Genomic DNA, 24,772 nt, shown 5'->3' with positions numbered 1-24,772 from the left:
GTAATAGGGATAGATGGCACAGAGATAGTGGTCACTGACAATGACTCAGTACCTTGCAATGTCTTTGGAGCCTTGGGTATTGGTTCCATAGAAGATCCAGCAAAATGACGTTTATGCTTTTTTAGCATTGGCGGCGATGGAGATGGTACTGAATGACTGAATTTTGAACCAGAGCCTGGAGGAGACTGATCAGCCTTGGACAAAGCTTCTTCAAAGGGTGCCTTTAGGAGCCCTTTGAGAATAAGTTTATATTTATGTTCTACCAGGGTTCTGGTACTAAAGCCCTGGCAGATGGAACACTCAGAGTCAAGATGCAGAGCACCTAAGCAATACACACATTTTTTGCATCTGTCAGAGTTTGGCATTTTCCTGCCACACTCCTGACACTGCTTAAATCCACTAATTGTTGATTTAGATTTATCGTCCATTTTAAGAATTAAAAATAGGGCAGAAGAAGTAAATGTATAATAAAGATCCTACCAACAATGGTAGGAAAGATTACCTGTCAGTAAGAGAGAAAAAGGGAAAGAGAGGGTAAGAAAACTACCAGTTATGGTAGGTGAGAATATCAGGTGGTGTAAGGAAAGAGGTGAGCAGTTACACTAGAAGAAGAGTAGACTAGGTTCACAAAATCAGAAAGAACAATATTTAGAGTTAAATTCAAAATTACACTTAGCTGTGAGAGAGAATTGGCTGACGCTTCTTTATAGAAGAGCAACAAATGAGATATGAATTAATGTACAGAGGAGCGTTATGGGTAGACCTTTAGCTCAAGAGATTTTTGGCTGGTGTGAGCTTTATAACAGCCGTATCGGTTCTGAGGATTGGAACCGTAACAGTCAAGAATGGATGAAGATTGACAACATCAGATGAAATGTTTTCATCTGCTACAGATATTTTCTCCTGGAGCAATTACATCAAGAACTGGGGCTGTGAACTATGCATTTTTTAATATTGAGTGGGTGGAGCTTTGCCTTTTCAGGAAAGTGTTGCAGCCAATACTCCTTCATGTTGGGAGGAGTCAGCTGAGGTAGTGTGATGAACTTATGTGGATCTCCCTTGGCTAATCACATGTGGAGAGCACAAGGAACTGCCCATTGGGAAGAGGCTTTGGGGCATATCAAAGAAACACTGGAAGTGTTATATCTCTCAGCTTCACAACAGTAGGAAGGGAGCTTAATACTCTTAGGCAATACACTCATTTGGTTCCCCCTCACTTTATGCTTTCTGTAATCAATTATGTTCACTTAATAACAGCTTGTAGCTATATTTTTATAGCAGTAACAGGTTATTAGGTTGCTACATTAATAAATCTGTTTTAATAATCTTTCACTGCTGACATTAAGCATGATAGCCCATAACATGCATAAAATGTGCAGTTTGTAGCAACAAAATAACTCATAGTTACTTTTGAAGAAAAAAAAGTAGAGTTTGACAGCTTGCAAACTACCAAACTTTTCTTTCTTTTTTTTCTTTTTAAGATAGCATATGTTTTTCAACATCCCTTAGAATTTGGCACCTAGGGAAGGCACCTTCTCCATCTTGTCCTTCCTATAGTTCTGGTAAACAAACAAGGTACAGCTTGTCACACACACAAGTAACATCAATAACTCTGTTTTCAATATTTCAATCAAAAAAATGTTCACACCAGAATCTCATACATTCTTGTTGGAGAAGTATAAAAACGACATTTACCAATTTGTTAAATGTAGACAGCTACTACAATTTAAGTACGTGTTGTGAGATACACAATCTCATCAGAACACGATTTATAACAAAAATGAAATTTCTATTTATATGTATATATACACATCCGTTAAAAAAGAACATTAATAAACCCTAAGATGTTGAAATAAAACTGAGCACATACAATATTAATAAGATCCAAACATTAAATTTTTATAATAACCATTTTAAAATGTCGATAAAACGATTCACCCAAATGCTGCATAAAAATCAGAACACCAACTAAACTGTCCCCAAAAAATGCGCTCAACAATGCACCCTTTTCTTAATTTATAATCCAAAACAAACACAAAAAAAAAAGTCAGAAGGGGCACAAAGTCCAAACACCTACCCTTAATTTAAATTTTTTATTTCAATAGCATGAATTAAATAACCCCGCATAATCCCTGTAGAAAGAAAAAACAGCAAGTTATGCCATTCCCATCTCTGATCTCAAGTAAACGTTATCTCTGGATCCGATCCAGCATATATAAACACAGGTTCCCATTCATTCGATCCCAAAACACTCCAGTTTGTTTTAAAATATGTAAGAAAGAAACATGTCGCCTTTTTTTTTTTTAATTGTTTTTTCTTGTAAAAAAACACGGTCCGTAGTGTCGGTTCGTCTCTTACCGCCAACATGAAAAACACAATACAGAAACGCGAGATACACACGGTTTAGTGTTTGCAAGTGATACTAAATGCAATTGTTTGTTGCTTATTTTATGTTGGTAGAGACGTTGCGTTGGACTGACGGACCGTTGACCACAACATAATTATGCAATTAAAACAAAAAAGGGCAACAAAAGCAAAACTAAACATAAAAACAAACATACTTTTAACTACTACAACATAATTTTTTAGGTAAATAATGTAGGATTATGTAGGTAACCACACTCCCCTTTTTACTTGAGATACTTTGAATGGAATTATTGGAACGATGCTTTTCTTTTCCTTATCCAGGGTTAGGGTTAAATGTAATATGTATATCGATAGCAAAAAGTTATTTAAGAAGATAGTTTTACTTATCTTATGCCCTTTCTTTTTTTTTTTTTTTTGCTTTTACTTTAGTATTTAAGAAAGATAGTTTGGGAAAGGTAAGAAAGTAAGAAGTGTTCAAAACAAACACCCTGTGAGTTGATTTTTTTTTAGCATTTTTTTTGCAGCATTTTTTTTATTTTTTTTAAATGGTTTTTATAAAAATTGTTGATTGATTCTTATATATTATAAATGAGAGGATTTTCAGTATTTCAATCTTTTAGTTTTTTTTAATGTTTTTTTAACGGACTTGTGTATATACACCTATAGTTCTGCTCAGTTTGCTTGGGAATCCATGGGGATCACACAGGATGAGGTGGTGACCATTGTTTGGCATAAGGAAGTTGGTCAACCTGCTAAGCATGCTACTATTGCAGTGCCAAGCTAAGCAACTGTTTTACAAAGTAATGATTAATGGCCTTCATAATGTAATATTATTATGCAAAGTAAAAGAAATGCTGAAAATCATGAACATTTAGAGGACTTGATGAATCTGTATGATTCCTAATTCTGCCAGTTTTCTTGCACATCCCTGATGACTTTGCTGAACATCTAGACTTTACACACAGTCAAATCTTTTATAAAAGAAAACAATCACATAGCATGAGTTCTACAGCCATATTCGATGAATAATTTACTTTAAAAAAAAATGAAAAAAAACACCCCACCAACTAACACTTACGTGTATTGTATCCTGTATATTGATCTGGATGGTATCTTTGATAGTCACTTGTAGAGTAGCGTGTCAGTGGATCATTAAATGTTGGGAACATCTCTGTCAGCGTGTAAGAGTTGGTAAATGGGTACTGCCCACTATGAAATGAAAACACATACATGCATGGTTTAGTAAAAATATATATATGTATTATATGCTATTAAATCATGATGAGATCCAGTTTCATGCAACCTATGTGTCATTTTTAACTGCTGGTACTGTTTAAACAGGCAGTTTGAATTCTAACAATATTTTTAATTTTTTTGTAAATTTAGAACATTTTTAACATTTCAGTGAACTGGGGTTCTGTACTAAATTATTGTTCATGAAGCGAAGATCATAAACGTTATTCAGAATATTGAAATTGAATAATTGAATATGCAATTTAATATGTATAATGCAAAATATGATGTTATGTTTGAGAGAACTGAAAAACAGGATGAAATTAATACTAAAAGGTAACACAGGAAATTGTTCAGGGAAGAATGTGATTATCATAATAGGGTACCGTACCCTCTTCCCAAGTCCTATGTAGGGACCAATGTAAGTGTAAGTAGGGGTAGGCTGTAAAGTAGGTCTGACAATGGTGGAGATAGACCTGAAAATTCACAATTCGATAGTTATAGGGATAATGATCAGGAACAAGAATACCCTGCCCTGAGATCTGAGAAGTTGCAAAATAAGAACAATAATTACAGGGCAAACAATGCTTTTTAGACCAACAGGGGGGTTCCAAAGGATCAGGTTACAAGAGCCAACATCGCAAATGGAGGAAGAACAGTTACAATTAGTAGGGCAGGATACTGGAAATGAAACTAATACAAGTATAACTTCCTTTGAGGGAAACTGTTATGTTACCAAGGCTTTAATATATTTAGCTATGCTAGTTTAGATATTGATAAGAGTTTTTTTCTCATTATGAAAGAAAGGTATCAAATTTGTACCAGCTAAGATAGGGGACATGATACAAACTATAACTGAGTTAAAATTATTTGTTAGAAAAATGAATTTGAACTCTTTGTTTAAGGATCATTGGAGTATTGATTATGGAAAAGGAGGGTTGAGGAAGAAGAGTTATTTCAACCTACCCCTAAAACTTACCATTGCAACATTTGAAAAGATTTGTACTCAAGAAATATACAAGTTATTTCATACATATAAACCAAGATACTACAACTTGACTAAGGAAGAAAGTACATTGTTAGAGGAATTGAGGAGTAATTCTAATTTGAGGTTAATGAAACCTGATAAACGGGGTGGTATGGCTGTAGTGGATAGAACTGACTACAATAGCAAGATTTTTACTGTTACAAGATCATGAAAAATATGAGGTGGTTTCCAAGAATAAGATTAATATACTCATAGAAAAATTCAATTGGTCTTGGAAAATTCCCTATTTCAGGAAATTATTAATGAAGACATATTTGAATTTTTGCAGAATGACAACCCAACCATACCAGCTCTATTCAGTATTCCTAAAACCCATAAAAATATTTTCATCCCTCTTACAATTTAATAATAACTTTTCAGAACAGTACGACTTATTCCTTGGGAATTTTTGTGGATAGGGTTGTGAGAAACTCCTTAATACCGATTGACCACATACTCAGGGATTCCTGGGATTTTCTATCTAGGGTAAAAGACGAATACTATAACAATCTTTGTACTTTCTCTACTATAGATGTAGTCAACCTATTTACCTCTATCCCACATAGTGAAGGTTTGAATTTGTTTCATGAGGCCTTGATAGAGACGACTACACTGAGTAACACCATGATTCATTTTGTGATGGTACTTATGGAGATTATACTGGAGAATAACTTTTTCATTTTTGAAGGTGAGTACTTTAGATAAAAAAGGGGAGGTGGCAATGGGGGCAAGTTGTCTCCCCTTGTTTGCTAACTTAGTGATGTATAGTTGGGGCAAGGAACATGTCCTAAAAAGTAAATTTACCAACTATTGGTCATGTTATCTACATTTCCTGGATGACATTTTTATTTTGTAGAAGGGGATCGACAAACATTTGGAGTTCATTGAATGCATTAATGGAGTGTGTGATTATTTTCAATTCACAAGTACATTTTGTAGTGAATCCATTAACTATTTAGATGTAATACTTTCCAAAGATAAGGTTAAAGGTCAATTCACATCTAAGATATATAGGAAACCTACATTTTCGAATGATTACTTAGAATACAATAGTAGTCACCCAGGTTATGTGAAGAAAAATATAGCCAAAGGTCAAATGGTAAGGATAGCTAGGATGTGTTCCGAGAAGGAAATTTGTATGAGAGAAATGGGAACCCTGTTAAGTTTCTTCATGGAGAGAAAGTATCCAACATAATTTATTTACAATATATGTTGATACGTTATGGAAAGATGAGGCATGAAATATAACCCCCTACTAGGTATACCTATGCTCAAAGATGGTGTAAATTACAACTGTGAAGGGAATACTAGATTTGTCCATTCCATGGTTCTGACGTATGGTGAAACAAATAGAAAAATAAGTGATATCCTAAATAAAAATTGGGTGCTATTTAAAGGCAATGGGGATTTAACTGATGTTTTGGACAAAGAACCATCCTTTGTATATAGAACTAACCATAACTTAAAATTTCTGTTGGAACACCCTATTAATCCAAAAAGGACCCCAAGGGGTATGGTGAAGTATTGTGCTTGTGAATATTGCAAACACATCTTGCAAGCATGCTTCGTGGAAATAGGTGAACCTATGATAAGAGTGAATTTGGCAGCTGGTTCTTGTGGGTCTAGTGGGGTAGTCTATATAGCAGTCTGCCAAGAATGTCAATATTATATTGACAAGACTGAGAGGACATTCTGAAAGTGGATCTATGAACATCTTTACGCAATAAAATGGCAAGATGACAATAAAGCCCTATTTAGACATTTTAAGAAGAGCCCAACATGTAACAAGTTTTTTTTTTTTTTTGGTAGCTTAAAAATAGTAGAAAGAGATCCCAGGGGAGGGTTTTGGAAAAAAATTAGATCGAGCTGAACTCCATTGGCAAATAAGAGCTAATGCCAGTGTGACACCAAGTATAAATGATGCCTGTTCTATTATGCCTATTTTAAAATATTGTGCTTTGGTATTATAACTATGGACACAAATCTAGTATGTGACTTTAAATTAAAAAAAAAAAAAGTGTGTTTATTCTGTGATTGGTTGGAACTTACTATTTAATTACTATGTGATTTTAATTAAACAGTTCTTAAGAAGTTCTGCGAAGCAGGACGGAAGCGCTTGACTATTTGTGGATTGTAAATTAAACTTTTTTGCCTGGTGGACTCCTGGATGATATTCAGACACAGCTTAAGGGTGCATATTTCTTCTGAATTATTCTGAATATTGTATATGAGCTTGTTTTTATATTACTAGTAAGCGTCTTTTTGGGATGTAGCTCTTTTAAACAAGGATTTGTAATCTGCACACTCCCCAGACCTCATACTGGTACTAGGTGAGAATTTTCACTTACTTTGTTTTGTAGATGAATTGGCTAATGCCATCCATTAACCATTTCATTATTCTATGCTGAATTAGCTGATGCCATCCATTAACTGTTTCATTATTCTGTAGTGAATTAGCTAATGCCATCCATTAATTGTTTCATTATTCTGTGATGAATTAGCTGATGCCATCCATTAACTATTTCATTTACCTGTTATAGCCCATGAGTGGTCTGTAGTATGACGGAAGAGATTGATACCTCCAGTTCATTCCCCCATCTTTGAATTGCATCAGACAGAATGAATAGACACCGTCTGTCACAAGTACTGCTTGGTAAGTGTTGGTCTGAAAAAGAATGTCAACAAAATAAAACAATTTATAGTCATGATAAATTAAACAAAAATATCCTCATGCCTGGCTAATGGAAACTCAATTGCATTATTCTGTTTGGTTGTATTCTATTTTGCTCTATATAATATAAATTATGATATCTGTTATGCATGCAAAATTCAAAATACTTGATTGTCAGCAAGTATAATAAGTAGTGCCTTAAGTAGAAATCCATGCAAAAAAAATGAAATTTTGAATTCAGCTTTGACAGCAGTAACAAAACCACTGATATTTTAATTTTTTAAATAAAAACAGCTTGAGGCCGTTAAATCCTCTGGTATACTATCACTGATAGCTAAAACTTTAACAATAACCAGAACACCATTTACAAGTTACTCTTTTTCATAAAATATTAACAACACTAAGAGATGTTCTTGTGGTATAGTAACTAAATATAGTTATCTCTATATCCCAGAAATCTAATATAATAAAAAAGAGATATTGTAAATAATGTTCTACTTACACCCTTCTTCATTAACTAAACCATTTTAACCTCAGTGTTTTGTATTCCTTGTACATTTCTCAGGTACTACGACTGGAAAAAAGAAGTTATGTCTTACCATAACATTCCATCTGTGTTGTTGATTTTCTTTCATTCATCACTGATGGGTTGTCGGTTCTGTCCTCGGAACAGAGTCGGCCTAATACAAAGCTCGTGCCAGCCAAAAAACTCTCGAGCTAAGCTTTTACTCATAGTGCCCTTCTCCCTGTTACCTTAGATCGAGTTTGCCCAGTATTAGTAAAGCAGAGGCCATTTCTGTGCAAATGCCCTGACTCACCACATAGACCCAAAGTATCCCCCAGGAGCCTTTGGAGGGGGAAGGAGGGTGGGAAGTGATGAATGAAAGAAGATCAACAACACAGATGGAACATTATGGTAAGACATAACTTCTTTACCTGATGTTGTTAATCTTCTTTCCATTCATCACTGATGGGACAGAATACCCAGCTACCTTGTGTTCCTTGGGCAGCCCTTATGGAAGAATGTTCCTGAACACCATTGAGCCAAAGACAGCTCTCCCTCTGGAGACCACATCAAATTTGTAATGATTAATAAAAGCGTGGGGGTTAGCCCATATGACTGCTGCACAAATATCATCAATAGAGACTCTCGAATGGAAGGCTACAGACGTTGGCATAGATCTGGTAGAGTGGGCTTTAACATTCTGTGGTATAGGCTTTTTCACAAGTAAATAGATGTAGTGTATGCAGTCACTAAGCCATTTAGATAAAGTCACCTTGGAGATGGAATTTCCCATTCTAGGTCCAGAGAAGGAAATGAAAAGTTGGTCAGTTTTACGTACTGCTTTAGTTGTGTCTAGATAAAACCTCAATTGTCTATGGGCATCCAAAGAGTATAGATAGTATATACCTTTATTAGTAAAATTTGGGAAAAATGCTGGCAAGTCAATAATTTGATTGATGGAAAAATCTGAAATAACTTTGGGAAGAAAGGTGGAGTTCATCTGGAGTGATACTCTGTCCTTGTGGAAGATTAAATAGGGCATTTTAATGCATAATGCATGAAGCTCTGAAATTCGTCTGGCCAACATGATAGCTACCAGGAAAAGGGGATTTCCAAGATAAAAATCTGAGGTCACACTTTGCTACAGGCTCAAAAGGAGGTTGAGTTAAAGACTCAAGAACTAAAGTGAGGTTCCATGGCTCTATAGGTTGTCTGATTGGAGACCTAATATGCGAGATCCCTTTTAGAAAGGTTTTGCATAACTGAAGAAAAAAGAAAGGAGAATTATCAAACCCATCATGAAAGTTAGAAAAAGCCACTAGATGTACTTGTATGGTAGAAGCTGCAGCTCCATCCTTGAAAAATTTTGACAGATATTGTAAGACTGCTGTAAGTGGAGCCAAATATGGGTCTAGCCTTCTTTTCTTAGACCAAATAGAGAATCTCTTCCATTTGTCTAGATATAGTCTTCTGGTGGATGGTTTGTGTGAGGCCAAGATAATGTCACATATAGGTAAGGGAAGGTTATCCTGCCTGGCGATTAATGGAACTGGAGAAACCAAGCTGTCAGCCTGAGACTGGATAGGTTCCAGTGACTCAATCCTTGGGGGTGAGAAATCAGGTCTGGAAAAGGGTCCAGAATCCACGGTTGACATAATCGATGAGGCCGAAAGAAGCGGAACCAAACTTGTCGAGGCCAAAAAAGGGCTATGAGGATCACTTTGCATTTCAATTGAATACCTTTCTTTATGAATTGGGGAATCAGAGGAATGTGGGGGAAATAGAGCAAATTAACTGATGCATTTGTTGTTTGATGGGGAGGTGAATAGGTCACAGCAAGGCTGGCCCGAATGGCTGAAGATTTTCACCGCTATGTTGGGATTGAGGGACCACTCATAAGGCAGGAGAATACATTTGCTCAACTTGTCTGCAATCATGTTGGAATTCCCTAGGATATGCATTGCTATCAGAAAGCAGTTGGAAGCTATCGGCCACTGTCAAATTTTCATGGCCTCTTGACATAGGGGATAGGACTTGGTTCCTCAATGCTACTTGATATACCAGGCTACTGACAGGTTTTCTGAGTGAATTGGGATCATCCTAGAAGGAAGAACAGATTGGAATGCTTGCAATGCTAACAACACCACTCTCAGTTCTAGAACACTGATATGCAGGTTGGCCTCCATAGTGGACCATGTGCCTTGAACTGTCTTTCCCTGAAAATGCCCCCCCCCACCCTATCTGGGAAGCATCAATGGTCACAATGGCCTTGGGTTGGAGAGGATGGAATGGGTGGCTCCAACGTTCTGTCTCTGGCCTCATCCACCAAAGAAGGTCCTATATGCAACAATTGGTTATCTGAATCTGAAAGCATAGAGGGTGGTGATTTGGAAACCATTGAGATAGCAGAAGCCATTGAAGTATTCGCATGTGTAGTTTCACAAGAGGCACTATTGGTATAGCAGCTGCCATGGATCCTAAAAGCTGAAGAACCTCCCTTGCTGAGGCTTTGTTTTGACAGAGTATCACCCGGAGCTGGAGCATCAGTCTTTGAAGTCTGTGAACTGGGAGGGACACCAGACAAGAACGGGTGTTGAAGACTGCTCCAATGAACTCTATGGATTGGGTCAGAGCAAGTTTGGATTTCTCCCAGTTTAGTGTTATTCCCAAAAGTCTCACCAGGGAAAGAGTGTACTGCAGGGCTGCTACCAGAAGATGCTTGGTGCGGGGTGGTAAGGAGCCAATCGTCCAAATACGGAAACACCCGGAATCCTTGCAGTCTAAAGTGAGCTGTGACAACTGCCATGCACTTTGTGAACACTCTGAGGGCTGTAGAGAGTTCGAATGACAGGGAATGAAATTGGCAGTGATTGGCTCCTAGCCAGAACTGGAGTAGACCCCTGGAGCATTTGTCCATTTTGATGTGGTAATACGCATCCCAGAGATTTATCGAGCACATCCAATCACCTTCCATTAGAAAAAGGAAAATGGACTGAAGCATGGCCATCCAGAATTTCATTTGGGTAATGAACTTGCTCAAATTGCTAAGATCCAGAAATGGTCTCCAGTTCCCCTCTCTTTTTGGCACCAAAAAGAATCTTGAGTGGAATCTGGATCTTCATTAGTCTGGTGGGACTATTTGGATAGCTCTTTTTTGACACAGCTTGTTTATTTCTGCAACTGCTTCTTCCCTTTGATTGGGAAGAATGCCAGGAAGTTTTGTTGGAAGCTTTGGATAAGTGATGAGGGGAATGGTGCAGCCTCTCATTATAATTTTCTGCACCCAACAGTCGGAAGTTATTGATTGTCAAGCAGGGTAGTGCAGAGAGAAATGTCCCCTGACTGCTTCCAGAGGAAAGGCCACTCTTCAGGAGCACTGGTAAGGCTGCCCAGAGAAAGAATCCCTGGCTCCCTGATTATGCAGACCCCCCCTCTGCCTCGGTAGAGGTGTATTCCAGAATTGTTACTCACTCTGCCCCTGGTGGTATCATCACCATGTGTGGCATGGAAAGGGCCCTGAGATTTTTTTGTGCCACATTTTCCCACTCCTCTGGTTCCTGGAAAAAGAACGTTGTGGATTGGAAAAGTATAGACCTATGGCAGACAGGGTTTTACCATCCTTCTCACACCTGGCCAGGGTGTGTTTCACCTTGGGGTGAAAAAGGGAAGATGCTTCAATTGGAGCATTCAGGAAGGAAGACTTGAAAGGGTCCATGAAGTCACAGAGGTGCATCCAGGCATGGCGTCTCATAACGGGTCTATATCATAACATCAAAGTCTCAAAACTTCAAATGTTATAACATCGAACCTGAAACATTGAAGACTGACAATATTGAAGCTGCAGAACATCAAATTCTTTACCAGGGAAAGAATTTGGTGTGCCGTTTCCATGGCTTCGCTATTTCCTCCACTGTGGTGCGATCTCGGAGTTGGTATGTTTAAGTAGGGGGGTATGGGGGGTGAAGCCCCCCGCATTAGAAGTAGTTTGTAGTGTTTGTGTGTTTCGTGTTTTGTACTGGAGCAGCGATTTTTTTTCCCAGGGAAAAAAATCGCTGTTCTCAGTCTTCGGGGTTTTCAGCTTTCTATACTTCAGGTTCGATGTTATAATATTTGAAGTTTTGAGACTTCGATGTTATGATATAAACCCCTCATAACTATGCCTGAACCTGCCACTCTAGCCGCTCCTTTGGTTGCATGTAACAGCAACCTCATGGACGAATTGGAGATCGATTCCAGGGTTGCAAGCTGCAAGGCAACTTTGTCCCTTACCCCATCACACACCTGTCCTGTGAGCATTCCAGAGAGTTCGGAAACCAAGTCTCTGTGGAGCCTCATAAAATGTGCCAAGTAATTCAGAGACCATATGGCAAAAGTCACTGAAGCAAAAAACTCACTTCTCTAATTTGTCCACAGCTCGGGACTCCCTGTTGGGTGGATGAACAGTATGGCTATCCTTGGCAAGATCCTTTTTTTGTGGCTGCTGCCACCACCATAGCATCAACTAGTAAACCTCTAGACCAATGTGCATTTTCCTCAGGGGGGATACTATCTTGTCAGGTCTTCAAGGGATCAACTCAACAGAATCAGGGTTCACTGCACCACGAGTTGTACCAGCTCATCTGCAGATGTGGTCATGCAAGAGGTAGATGGCTGGGCATGGAAAGTCTGCAGAAACACGGACTCCTTTGGAAGAAGGGTTAGTGGGCTTCCAATCACCCCTCTGTTTCAACATTTCAAGGATGTCCCCAAAGGAGACATCATCAGAGGGTGACTGTGGGGATCCTTCCCCCGTCATCAAAATCCATATCCTCTGTCAGGTACTCTTCAGGGCAGTCTACATGCTTCCTTTTGCATGATCTCTTCCATGGTGGCTCCTCAGCGAGGCCTCTGAGGAGGAATCAGAAGAGGGGGTCCCCTGTAACGGGGTCTCCTGTGACTTTCCTGCCTGGGGTCCCAGGGCGGTGGCTTGTGTCAGCTGTAGCTCAGGGGAAAAAGAGGTCTGGGGTTCCAACATTGGTGGAATGCTTCCAGAAGCAAATGCCCACTCCATAGCTCAGAAAGCAGGTCTTCCCAAAGAGGGATGGGAGCCCAGAACTGAAAGGGATAACCTCAGAACTGGGGTCACACCCTGCTCTGCAAAACCCACTCTCGAGGGTGGAGCCTCAACCAGGATCAGTGCAGACAGAGCTCCCGGCACTGTGGATGGAACCATAGACACACTTGGAACCATACCCTGAGCTGAAGAGCCCACAGCCCAATCACAAAGTTGAGGAAGTCTCAGTTCTGAAGGGACCAAAGGCCAAAGGGACAGTCCCAGAGTTACAGTGAGGTCCACTACAGGTGCTGAGATGGGGGGTTCTGAATAGGACTTCGGAGCTGAAGACTTTGGAACCGGTATGGTCAAAGGAGGAGAGTAGGATGGAGTCCATGGAGAAACCAACCCAGGCCCTGCAGGTGGATGGGTCCTAGACAGAGTGGGTATCCCCCTGGCTGTCAACAGCTGATCCACAAGACGCACCACATCAAACTCAGAAAGGCTCCTGGTTGATGTAGTGGACACTCCCGATGGGGAGTCAGGTCATTCTAGGAATGGACTATATACTTGCCCTAGAAAACAATCTGTTGATGGAGAGTATTGGGTCCGTGGTGTGGAATCTATCAGCACCGATGTCTCAAGTTTGGAGACAGGAACCAGTGGTGTCAAAATTGTCATTATCAGAACCATGAAAGGACTTGGTGCTGGAGGGGCACTCGGAGCCAACACAAAAGGTTCAGTAGTAAACAGAAACTCAGAGGTAGGCATTGAAGGTGTTCACTGTGCCAATGCAGCACTCGGTGCCAAAGTTGGAGTAACTTTTGTAAAAATCAGCAGTCAATGCCATAGACAGTATTGGAGCCAAAACAGGTGCCGACAAAGGAACAGTCATAGTTGGAACAGAAGAGGTCGGCACCGATGAGGCGGACTTATGCTCCAAAGACAATTTCTGTACTTTAGACATTACAGACTTACCCTGGTCACCTGAGGGTGAAGAGGGGACAGAGTGGGACCTTTTCTTTTCTTTTGTAGGAGGGGATGAGACCTCCGTCACAGAAAGGGCCTCTGAAAAGGGTGTCTTAAGAAGGCCCTTCAGAATCAGTTTGTTTTTGTGCTCATTCAAAGTGCACTGACTAAAACTTTGGCAAATCACACAAGGGGATTGCACTGAAAGATGGAGCAACCCCAGATAATAAGCACAGTCATCATTGGAATCACTGTTTGGCAGTTTTCCCTTACAAGAAGCACAATGCTTAAACCCCAATGTGCCTTTTTATCAGACATAATGAAAAAAATATATATACACACAACAAGTTAGAAGGCAACCAAGGGAAATAAGGCAAAGAGTTTTTCTATATTTATATGTATATAGATGTATGAAATAGGGTGAAAGAAGAAGAAGGAGAAACACCAACGATGGTATTTAAGAAATACCATGAGGGTAGGGAGAAAGGCTGTACCACCAATGGTACTGAAGATTACCAAAAAGGTAAAAACAGAAGGGTAAATAGGTCTATAGATAGATTCAAAGGTAAAGAAATATCAAAAATACCAACAAGGAATAAAAGGTAGACACAATATCCAGGAAAATATCAAAAAAATGTACACTTAGCTGAGAGCTTGGCTTAGACACAGCTTTACGGCTACATGGCAAACGAGATCTGGGGTAACAGGGAGAAAGGCACTATGGGTAAAAGCTTAGCTCAAGAGTTTTTGACTGGTGTGAGCTTGGTATTAGAATGACTTTGTTCCGAGGACGGAACCAACAACCCATTAGTGATGAATGGAAAGAAGATTAACAAAATCAGATCAAGTATTCTATCACTAAGTGATCACAAGTAAATGATCTATATTTATCTCAAAATTACTTGAAAGATGTATATAGTAAGAATTCATTAAAAATATTTACCTGTTATGAATATCTCATCTCTATCAACATATATGTTTTGTACATACATTTTCTGAATAAGAGACTAATGTATATATGGGACAGGTAAATGAAATTTGACAATTGTTAAAGCCTTACTCAAACATTAGACACTATGAAACACTTATTTTTAAAGAATGGAAGAATTAAAGAAAGTGCTAAGTCATTATACCTTTCAAAGGCCACCCTTCATTGGATTAAACCATATACATGTTTTAAGATCTTGTCATATGAAAGGCACTCTTAATATTTCTTTTTTTCTTTTTCGTAGAATGTGTGATTTATATAGAATATGGCATCAGTAGAATAACTGAAACAAAAAAAAAATGAACAGTCTCCGTGGTGTCTCTTGAAGTCTCACAAATCCAGTATATCAATATAGGGTCTATATTATAACATCGAAGTCTAGAAATTTGAATGTTATAATATCAAACCCAGTAGAGCAAATGCTTGAAATAGCGTGGCTGCAGAATGCCGAATACTTTCCTAGGGAAAGTATTCAGTGGGCTGTTTCTGCAGCTTCGCTATTTCCTCAACTGTGGAGCGAAGGTTACGGACTGGGTTAAGGTAAGTGTGCGAATGAAGGTGAGTGTGCGATTGGGCGTGGGTTAGGTGAGTTAGGGTTAGGGCGCAGGTAAGGTGTGTGTGAGATAGTTAGGGACCTTAGGGTTAGGATTGGGTTAAAGTAAGTGGATAGCTAGTGGTGTATGTCTGGTTTAGTGTAGGGTTTTGTGAAGTGTATGTGTGTGGATTATTTATTTTGGTGTGCTTGAGTTGTGTGTATGTTTGTCAGAACAGCAAATATTTTCCCTGGGAAAAAAATCGCTATTCTGACTGTTCAGTTTTGTGGTGTTTCTATTGAATGGGTTCGATATTATAACATTCGAAGTTTTTAGACTTCGATGTTATAATATAGACCCATCAATATACTGGGTCCAACAACAAATAATGAGGAAGCTTCTCTGTGTGGAAGATTTAAGATTCCCTAGAGTTCCTTAGAGTTCAGGCACCTAATAAAAAACATACTGTGAATATCCCACCTAATAACAGGTGGTAGAAATGCTTTCTTTAAAAACGTTCCAAAGTATAAATCCACTAATGAAAGTAGGGAAGCATAAGCTAGTTCAAGTCATATCTTCTGTATTAGAAGCACAAAAGCAAGTGATCCAAATAGTAGTTGAAAAAAACAGAATAAAGTGTAGAAATTCACCACTACATTCATATACGTGTTTTAAAACTGTTTAAAAGCATGGGAGTGGTTTACTAGGGTAGCTCTGTTGTAAAAGATAATAAGAATGTTTACTAGCTAAATACCCCTATCCTCATGCACCAGTGTGATATTCGACACAGTACTGCCCTACTTCAAGATGCGTGATTCCAGGATATGTTAAACTAAACTAAAAGTTATACCAATTAATGTGAGAGGAGGTGGCATCAACAACCACACTGAGGATAGAGAAAATGACTGGATCATACGCTTAAGGGCAGATCATGGATCAGGCCTGAATGAAAGAGTCTCTATTAAACCAAGACTAAGAAAGAGAAGGAAAATCAGATGAGATGGGTGGTATTCAATAAGATATATATACATCTAAGAAATATTGGTATATATACATATACATATATTTCCTAGGATGTCTCAAACATGTCAATATTAGTAATAATATCTTTTGTTAGATAGCCAACACGTAATATTCCTTGTATGTATTTTTATGTTTTATGTATAGATTTTAACCAAGTTAATTTATTAGTATTAAACTGAGGAGATTTTTTAGGCATATATGTATGGTCAATATAATATTGTTGATTTATATACATGAATTATTAGATATTATCAGCAATGCATTATAATATGATTACTATATAAATTTGACATTATAAATTTAAATCTGATTGTATCTATATAAATTTGACTACATGTATAGATATTTATTAATGTATTATTTATTTATTTACCATCTACTATAATACTACTACGAATATATTTGTCTATCTATAAAATTTTAAATTAATATATATGTAATACATGCTTTTTAAGAATACTCTGAACAAGTATGTCTGATACAGTTTTAAGCATTTCCCTTTTAAATGTGAAATAAGTTGCCTAATTGATAGTGGGGCTTGTATATATAAATGACAGTTTTTATTTTATTTCATATAGACCTGAGGAAGCTAACTATAGCGAAAGCGCTTGTCTGTTTTTGTTCTATACCATTAAAGGATTTTTTATTCATCACTTAATCGGAGAGTTACTTTTGTACCAGCGGATTGAAGTCTACTGTTTGTACCAGCGGATTGAAGTCTACTGTTTGTACCAGTGGATTGAAGTCTACTGTTTGTCTCGCTCAAAGCCAGTTGCTCTTGTTTTAGCTTTCACTAAACTAAAAGTTAAACTAAAAACTATGCATTAATAATTGCTAAAACTTCCTGAAAGCATTTCATTGTAGTATCAAAAAAGAAAAAGTTTAATACAAGTCTACAAAAGTCCTTAGAAATCTTTTCTACCAACATTCAGAAATATTTTTAAAATTTTTAACATAGATCGCTTTCATCTAATAGAACTTTTTCAGGTTTGCATGTCAAGTAGGAAAAGCAACTAAAAATTAAAAGTTATATAGCACTATATAACACTAAATTTTTGTTGGGCTAAAAACAATACATATTATATAAGAAAATGTAGTACAAAAAACAAATCCTAAATAAAAACCTAACAAACACTTGAGAATATATATATATATATATATATATATATATATATATATATATATATATCTAGGACGTTTGCTCGACTGAGCAAACTTCTGAATCCATAAAACCCAAACACACTTTAACAAAAGCGCTTTTATCGAAAAAGCGCTTTCATTAAAGCGTGTGAAAAAAAAACACTTCATTTACATTTTAGCAGGGGGGCTTCACCCCCCGCACCCCCATACTTTAATATTCTCCTTTCTGAGACTGCACTACAGTAGAGAAAAGTGAAATTTCACTTACCCGCACCGTAGTGCAGCCTTGGCAACAGTCATACTTACGCGAAAGTGCTGCTTCAGTGAATACCACTTTCGCATACGTATGCCCAGCCATTTGGATTTCGGTCGTTTGCTCAGTCTAGCAAATGTCCTACATTATTTATATATATATATATATATATATATATATATATATATATATATATATATATATATGTGTGTGTGTGTGTACATAAGTCTATTCATCACAAACAATAAATCTATTAAAGAATTTTAAAGTAAAATACACTCAGAAATATATATATGAAGAATCCAGTGGGAAAAAACAGTCACTCATGCATGCAGCAGTGATATTTGCTCAGGTCTGCAAACCCTAGAAAAAAATGTATAAACAGGACCTCATTTAAAATTTATGAATGTTATAGTATTGGAGCCAATATAAACATGTAGTACATCTGCCAATAATACTAAATATGTGTCTAGTTAAGCTCAAACACAGCATTAAAAAGTTACAACCTAAAAAGGCTAAACTGTCACGAAAATCATGTATGTGCTATATGCTAAATGGAATCTACCTCTGCTGATTGTTAAAAAATAAATAACATTAGTCTAACGTTTAAAATATTCAGAAGTTAATCTGTCTGATACAGCTAAAATAAGTAGCATTCAACCCCTCACTAATATGAGCGTAGTTATTAAAACTGTCCATGTTTGCATTAAAAAAATCATAAATGAATTAAAATGTCAAGATATCTGTGGAATATGCATATTCTGCTATACTATGATTCTACTGTAATCAAAAGTCCTAGTTATAAAAAATGTGACAGTGTCTTATGAATATGCCCTGATTCTAATAACAGAACAAAATGAAGATATAATTCAAATAAACATTTAAATATTTTAAAAATGTTTATAATAAACAGATAAATATTTGTACACAATACTAAACCAGAATTAATAATTAATAAGCCACTACCATAATATTAAATTTTAAAATTACATTTACACAGTTAATAGTTAATAAAATTTCTGTTAATTGCAAATAACAAATAAGTAAATTAAGTTCACACCTTTAGTCTTGTAAACAATGTGGCAACTTTCTTAACTCTGGTACACTTTTCAGTGAGCAATAATAGTTTAGTCCAGGCTTTCTAAAAGAGTTCATCCTTAGTTGCCACATAAGTTCTTGTTTTTCTAAAGTATTTAGGATGTCTCCTTCAAGTTCAGTGAGGTCAACATGATCATATATTTGAAATTTAAATTCAGAGTGTCTTCTGTGGAGTTGAAGGTGTCTGACCAGGGCATTGTTTCTACATTTAGGCTGGATCTCAGATAGATGACCTGAAATCCTTCATTTCAATTTATTAATAGTTTTTCCCACATCAAATGCATCATATCTTTTGCAACTAGCTCTGTAAACAACTTGTGTAGAGTTGCAGTCTCCGCCTGCATTAGTCCTAATAAGTTTCTTTAAATATAGAGAGGAAAATCACCAGCACATAAACCAATAAGTCCCAAAAAAGTGAAATGGACAAGCTCCTACAGCATACAGGACAGTTCTTTAAATATGGGCAGTAAGACTCTCCCTCTTGAACGAAGGCACAAATTCAACAGTTTGTTTCGCATTTTGTTGTGTTCCTTTCTTGTGGTTTAAGGTTTTCCTGCTACAAAGCTTCTAATATTTCTAGCCTTCCTATATACAAAAGTGGAGGCTTCACCCAAAATGTCTACAAGATAAGGACTTTCTGTTACAATGGCTCAGTTCCCCTTGATAATATTCTTGGTACAATGAAAATCCATAATATATGTCAGTACATAGCTGTCTTTTGAGTTCTTGTCCACAAATTTTTTAGAGATTCTTCCAATGGGTCAGTTTAGTGTGGATGCATTGGTATTATTAAGCTCGATGATTGGTTCAAAAATGTTTCTTAACATTTGGTTCTCATACCTCGTTGTTAGGAAATTGTTTTCCAAATCTTTAAGGTTTCTCAGAAAAGGTTCCATCTTTGTGGTTATTCTACCTAACCTGTAACCCTGGGACTTAACCACATTATATTTTATCTTGGTGGGATGCAGACTTTTACTGTGGAATAAAAGGGTTACTCTCATCAGTTTTTGGTAAAGATCAGTAGAAATTCTGCTGTTGTTAATGTCCTTGGAAATCAGCATGCCTAAAAATGTGATTGAGCTGGAGCTGTGGTTGGGGCTGACACGCAGGAAGGTAGTAGTTAGATTGAGGTACCTGATAAACTCTTCTAGCTGTAAAGTGTCACCTTTCCATACAATAAAAATATCATCAATAAAACAAAGATAATGTGATCTGTTTTCATCAGATGGATATTTTTAAGACACAAGCACACATACACACATACCTGCATGTGTGTGTGTGTGTGTGTGTGTGTGTGTGTGTGTGTGTGTGTGTGTGTGTGTGTGTGTGTAAAATAATATTTCTAAGACACAAGCACACATATATACACACACACACACACACACACACACGTGTGCATGTGTGTGTGTGTGTGTGTGATTATATCAGTAAATGATAACAGCTACAAACACAAACCATCACATAGTTGAAGTGTCAGCTATAAAAAAAGCTAAACAGTCTACACTGCGAAGAGGCATACAATTGCAAATACAGGCATATAATAGTATTTGTGTACCATTTGCCTCTTCTCTGAAGTTGTAGAATCATGTATTTAGTATATTTAAGTTAGTCAGGTGTGCTATCTGTCAGTCTATCTACTTAGTTAGCTATTCATGTATCTTCAAATGATACTTTGTTACTAATGCAACCTGAAATCAGACCTCTACCCCACATGCCCCAGTCTATTTAAGGAGGCAGTATATGAAGAACAGGACCTGTAACTCTTTCTGAATTAAAGGAAGATCTAGTGGAAATAAAGCTTTAGAGGTTGGAATAAGGGACTCATGCAGTAGTTAAAAACTGGGTCAGGGGAACACAAGGCTAAAGTACTGTTACCAATTTCTTCACAGTAATACTATAATGGCATGGCAAGAGACATGTCAACACTCTGATCTTCCAAGTTATGCCTATTTAAGATGCTAAGCATTATACCAGAAGCTTAAAAAGAGGAACATCAGTCGTATATATGCCCACAACAATGATAGAAATAAGAGAGGATTAAGCATCTACCAAGGCTTTGGTCTCCAAATGTTTCTGAGCATTAATAATTATAAAACATTAATGATTACAAAACATTTGATACCACTCAAAGTCAAAGCAAAAGGGAAGAAGGTACTAAATCTGTGGATAAGTGAAATGGCATGGATGCACCAGATATAGCCATGACCCATGAGACAATCTAGAATGGTTAGAATCTTTGGATGAAAGTGCCTTCATAAATACTTTTATATACCAGCCAGCTTACAGAAAATCATCCTGTGGTCAGATGGGAGCTGCTGAAGGTGCCTTTTTGGAGATGGGGGGACTTGTTTCATACATGATATACTGTAGATGTCCTAGGCTTGTGGAATTCTTAGGTCAGTTGACTAATTTACTGAACCAGGAACTGGTACATCTTTCCCCAGATCTATTTTTGTTGGGATGGTGAGAGGATTTGTTTCTCCTTCTACTTCAGCTGCAGTTTTTGGCACTAATACTTCTGGTAGCAAAGAAATGCATTACACACTACTGAAAAGTGTAGAATATTAATATAATTAGTGACCTTAAGTGGCAACTAAATGACATAGGTCAAAAGGAAAAGAGACTGGTGCAATTTAAGAGTCACACCAAATATACAGCCAAGTTGAAATCATGGCTAGAATATATTGAGACCATGGAACATTCCTGATAGATAATCCAGACAATTGAAAGCCCTCTGGAAATGAAAAATGTATACCATCAATAGAGCTAACCCCCTCTTCCCCCATATGAAGATTAACACTGTAATTTGAAGATGCTCTTAAAGGGAAGTTTGCAAAGGTCAACTACACCACACTTGCCAATATTGTATATATTTATTTAATTTTTGTATCCTTTTTGTGTTTTCTCTTTTTTCTCTTGCTTCTTTTTGAATTATCAGATTTATTCTCTTGGTTTTCTTTTAAAAACTGACAAGATAGATATAAATGCAGAGAAAAGCACTATAGATAGTTATATTACTCAGCAAAAGTTAGTCAGAGCTGGGTATCATATGTATTAAAATGGGAAAAGAGTTTAGTTTCTTCTAACTTACAAGATTATCCAAACATCCACCAGAAACCTTAAAGTTACTGTGGGCCATACATGTGGCGCGTATACTGAATATGAACTCAATGTACAATGAATAAACAGTTGGATTGTTACAAAAATGATATTTTGTTAGATTCCCAGCATAACATTGTTAAAATTATTTACTCTTGTATTTCATGGGCAGTTAAATATTCTGTTTCTTGGTCTTGAAACAAATGCTAAAGTGCCAAAATATAGAACAAATGTCTTTTAATGACAACATTTCCATGACTATAGATTAAAAGCTATTATATAATTGCATCTTGAGGCAGAGCAGTGGATAACTATCTTATCCTTTTACCAATTTCTGAGCATAATCAGCACCCTCCATTTACTACAATGCAATAGCAGCTTTAGATCAGGGCTCCAGGCTGATGAGGTTTGTAGTGATTGTTCACTTTTGAGTCAATAAATCATCAAGCTTTGATTAATGAGATACTCAAGCTAGGCCTGAGTATTATATTGATTTCCAGAGTGCACACCCAGTTATCAAATTCAATCTGGGCAATAGAACTTGAAGGATTCTACATATAAATTCTAACTCAAAATGTGACCCAGGGTTTCATTTTGGGACCTTATCTATGAAACACGTTTTTTAAATGATTTGGCCCTTGCAGATGACATTGAACTGGGCAGAGCAGTACCCTGCATGATATGAATGATCTTTTTCAGATTGGATTAAGTGTCATAATTATATTTGATTGTGATAACAACATGCTTGTTGGACTGAATACTTTATTTTTGGTAATGGCAGACTTAGTCACTATTCTGTCAGTAATCACAAACTTGAAAATGTGTTTGCCTTTAAACTTTACCAATCATCTTAAACACTTAAGAATCTGGAAGTCTGAAATGACTGGTTGGATCAGATTTATCAAGTCATTCAGTAAGAAAGTATTAATTCCACTTTTCAACACTATAATAAGAACCACACTTGAATTTGGCTGCCTCATATGATATCCACTGTCAAAATCATTCAGTAATCTGCTACTGATTTTTGTAAATAACTATTTATACTATACCAGTATGCAGCCCAATTTCATTAAGTGGAATATAATGTGGAGAGTTAATGCATCTCAGTAAGTTAATTAGTGACAATGATACATTTTTAGAATCAAGTTAATATTTTAATTAAATTATTTGAGAATTGTGGATACGCTCGCATGAAATTAAAGGTTATTGCTGAGGAAATCATCCAAAACCTTTTGGACAGGTGTTTGCCTGTTCTACTGCAGGGCTATCAAGCTCCAAATAAAAACATAAATTCTACAGCTTTTCAAAACTCATTTGCATTGCCTATTTGCAGAAACATGGAACAAATTAAAAATATCATTAATACTCATTGGGCCGTCATTTTGGGTAATAAGGAGCTGGTCACCAAAATAGGTATTACACCTAGTTCTACTTTCAAAAAATGTGTTATTTTTTTTTTGTGTGTGTGTTTAGAGCCATCTAACATACATGGACATTTAAGTCGAAGACATTTTAAATGTAATGAACGTACAATAAATTGTGTGTTTTTTTTTCTTCTTCTTCTTCTAGAGTGGTGACAAGCTGAAAATGTCCTTACTACATTAAAACAGTGAAACAGCTGAGACATATACATCTAAACAGGAAGACTTTTATGGCGCAGACAAGTTTAGGTCTTAATGATCAGTGGGCTAGTTTATACATGTGTTTTTAGCCTGTATGATGAGGATGATAATGATAAAATATGGCAAAGTGCAGGGGGCGAGTGTCAGATCCTTGTGATACACCTGATTTACTTGTTTTACACAATGACTGTTTTTTCACTGATACCCAGAAATGAATATTACTTAGCCTGGGAAAAAAATCAGACTGGTATATTATTTAAAACATACATTGTAGTTCATCCAGTAACAACTGATAGATAAAACAATGGACGGCTTTTAATCAGTTAACAAAAACAACATTAGCAAGTTTGCTTTGAATCAGTAGACCTGTAGATGCTGTTAGTAAAAAATGGGGAAATGTGTTGCAGCTGTGTGGACTCTAAAGAGATACTGTTTATTATTCACATGCCAAAAGATTTAGGATGGTATTCATAATCGTTACATGAACATGTAGAATCAGTTTATACCACCTGTACATTTGCGCAGCAAAGGCCACGATCCATAGAGGCTATTTAAGCTAATGGGAGATGGCCACAAATAAACTTATGAAAATTAGCAAATAAACATTTGTGAGAAATGATGCAAATCCTGGTATGCTAATAAGTCCTCCCACTTGTTTATGATTCATAGTCATAGTTTGACATGTTTCTGCTCTGTGCACACATTTATTATAAAAGGGGCGGCATCACACATTTTCTATTCACATTGCAATCAGTGAAGATGCTTTTTCCTTTGCTGCTAACTTTGCTCTTTCCCAGTGTGAACTGTTTGTCTTGGCTAGCCCAAAACTGATTGTGCCCGGCAACACTTGCTGAACAAGAAGATGGAGATATAGACAGAGAACAATTCATCATTATTTTGATAATCAAGAGATACTTAACAGATTTAGAGAGGGCAGGTTATTGTAATGGTCTTAGTGAGCATGTTTGGCCCCCACAGTGATAATGGAGGGATAAGTGACCTTCCTATCCCTGTGCATACTAAAGTATGTATAGCCCTCGCTATACTTGTCAAGGGGCCCTTCCAGAGCCAGGCTGTGGAGACACTGGATATCTCACAGGTTTCTGCCTTGGGGATAATTCAGCAGTTCCTGGATGTACTCTTGGCATGTGTGAATCAGTGAGTATATTTCCCAGTGTCACCTCAGGACTGAGCCCGGACGACGTTCAGTAT

At 37.0% G+C, this 24,772-nt stretch overlaps 1 protein-coding gene across 1 annotated transcript in view; it reads right to left on the bottom strand.

The window, feature by feature from the left end:
• The window catches only part of LOC122801228 (mucin-like protein), a 471,963-nt gene that overhangs the window by 157,377 nt on the left and 289,814 nt on the right, over window positions 1-24,772 (bottom strand). Inside the window, exons 12-13 of the mRNA XM_044070781.1 lie at window positions 7,159-7,292; window positions 3,446-3,576 (exon numbers count right to left, since the gene is read on the bottom strand). Of these exons, the coding sequence (XP_043926716.1) occupies window positions 3,446-3,576; window positions 7,159-7,292 (265 nt within the window). The remainder of the gene's footprint in view (window positions 1-3,445; window positions 3,577-7,158; window positions 7,293-24,772) is intronic.

This window comes from Protopterus annectens, chromosome 4.part1 (assembly GCF_019279795.1).
Source record: "Protopterus annectens isolate FY-2018-M chromosome 4.part1, PAN1.0, whole genome shotgun sequence".
Classification (NCBI taxonomy): Eukaryota; Metazoa; Chordata; order Ceratodontiformes; family Protopteridae; genus Protopterus; species Protopterus annectens.
The sequence above is the reverse complement of the archived record's forward strand: the minus strand, read 5'-3'. Positions and strand labels throughout refer to the sequence as shown.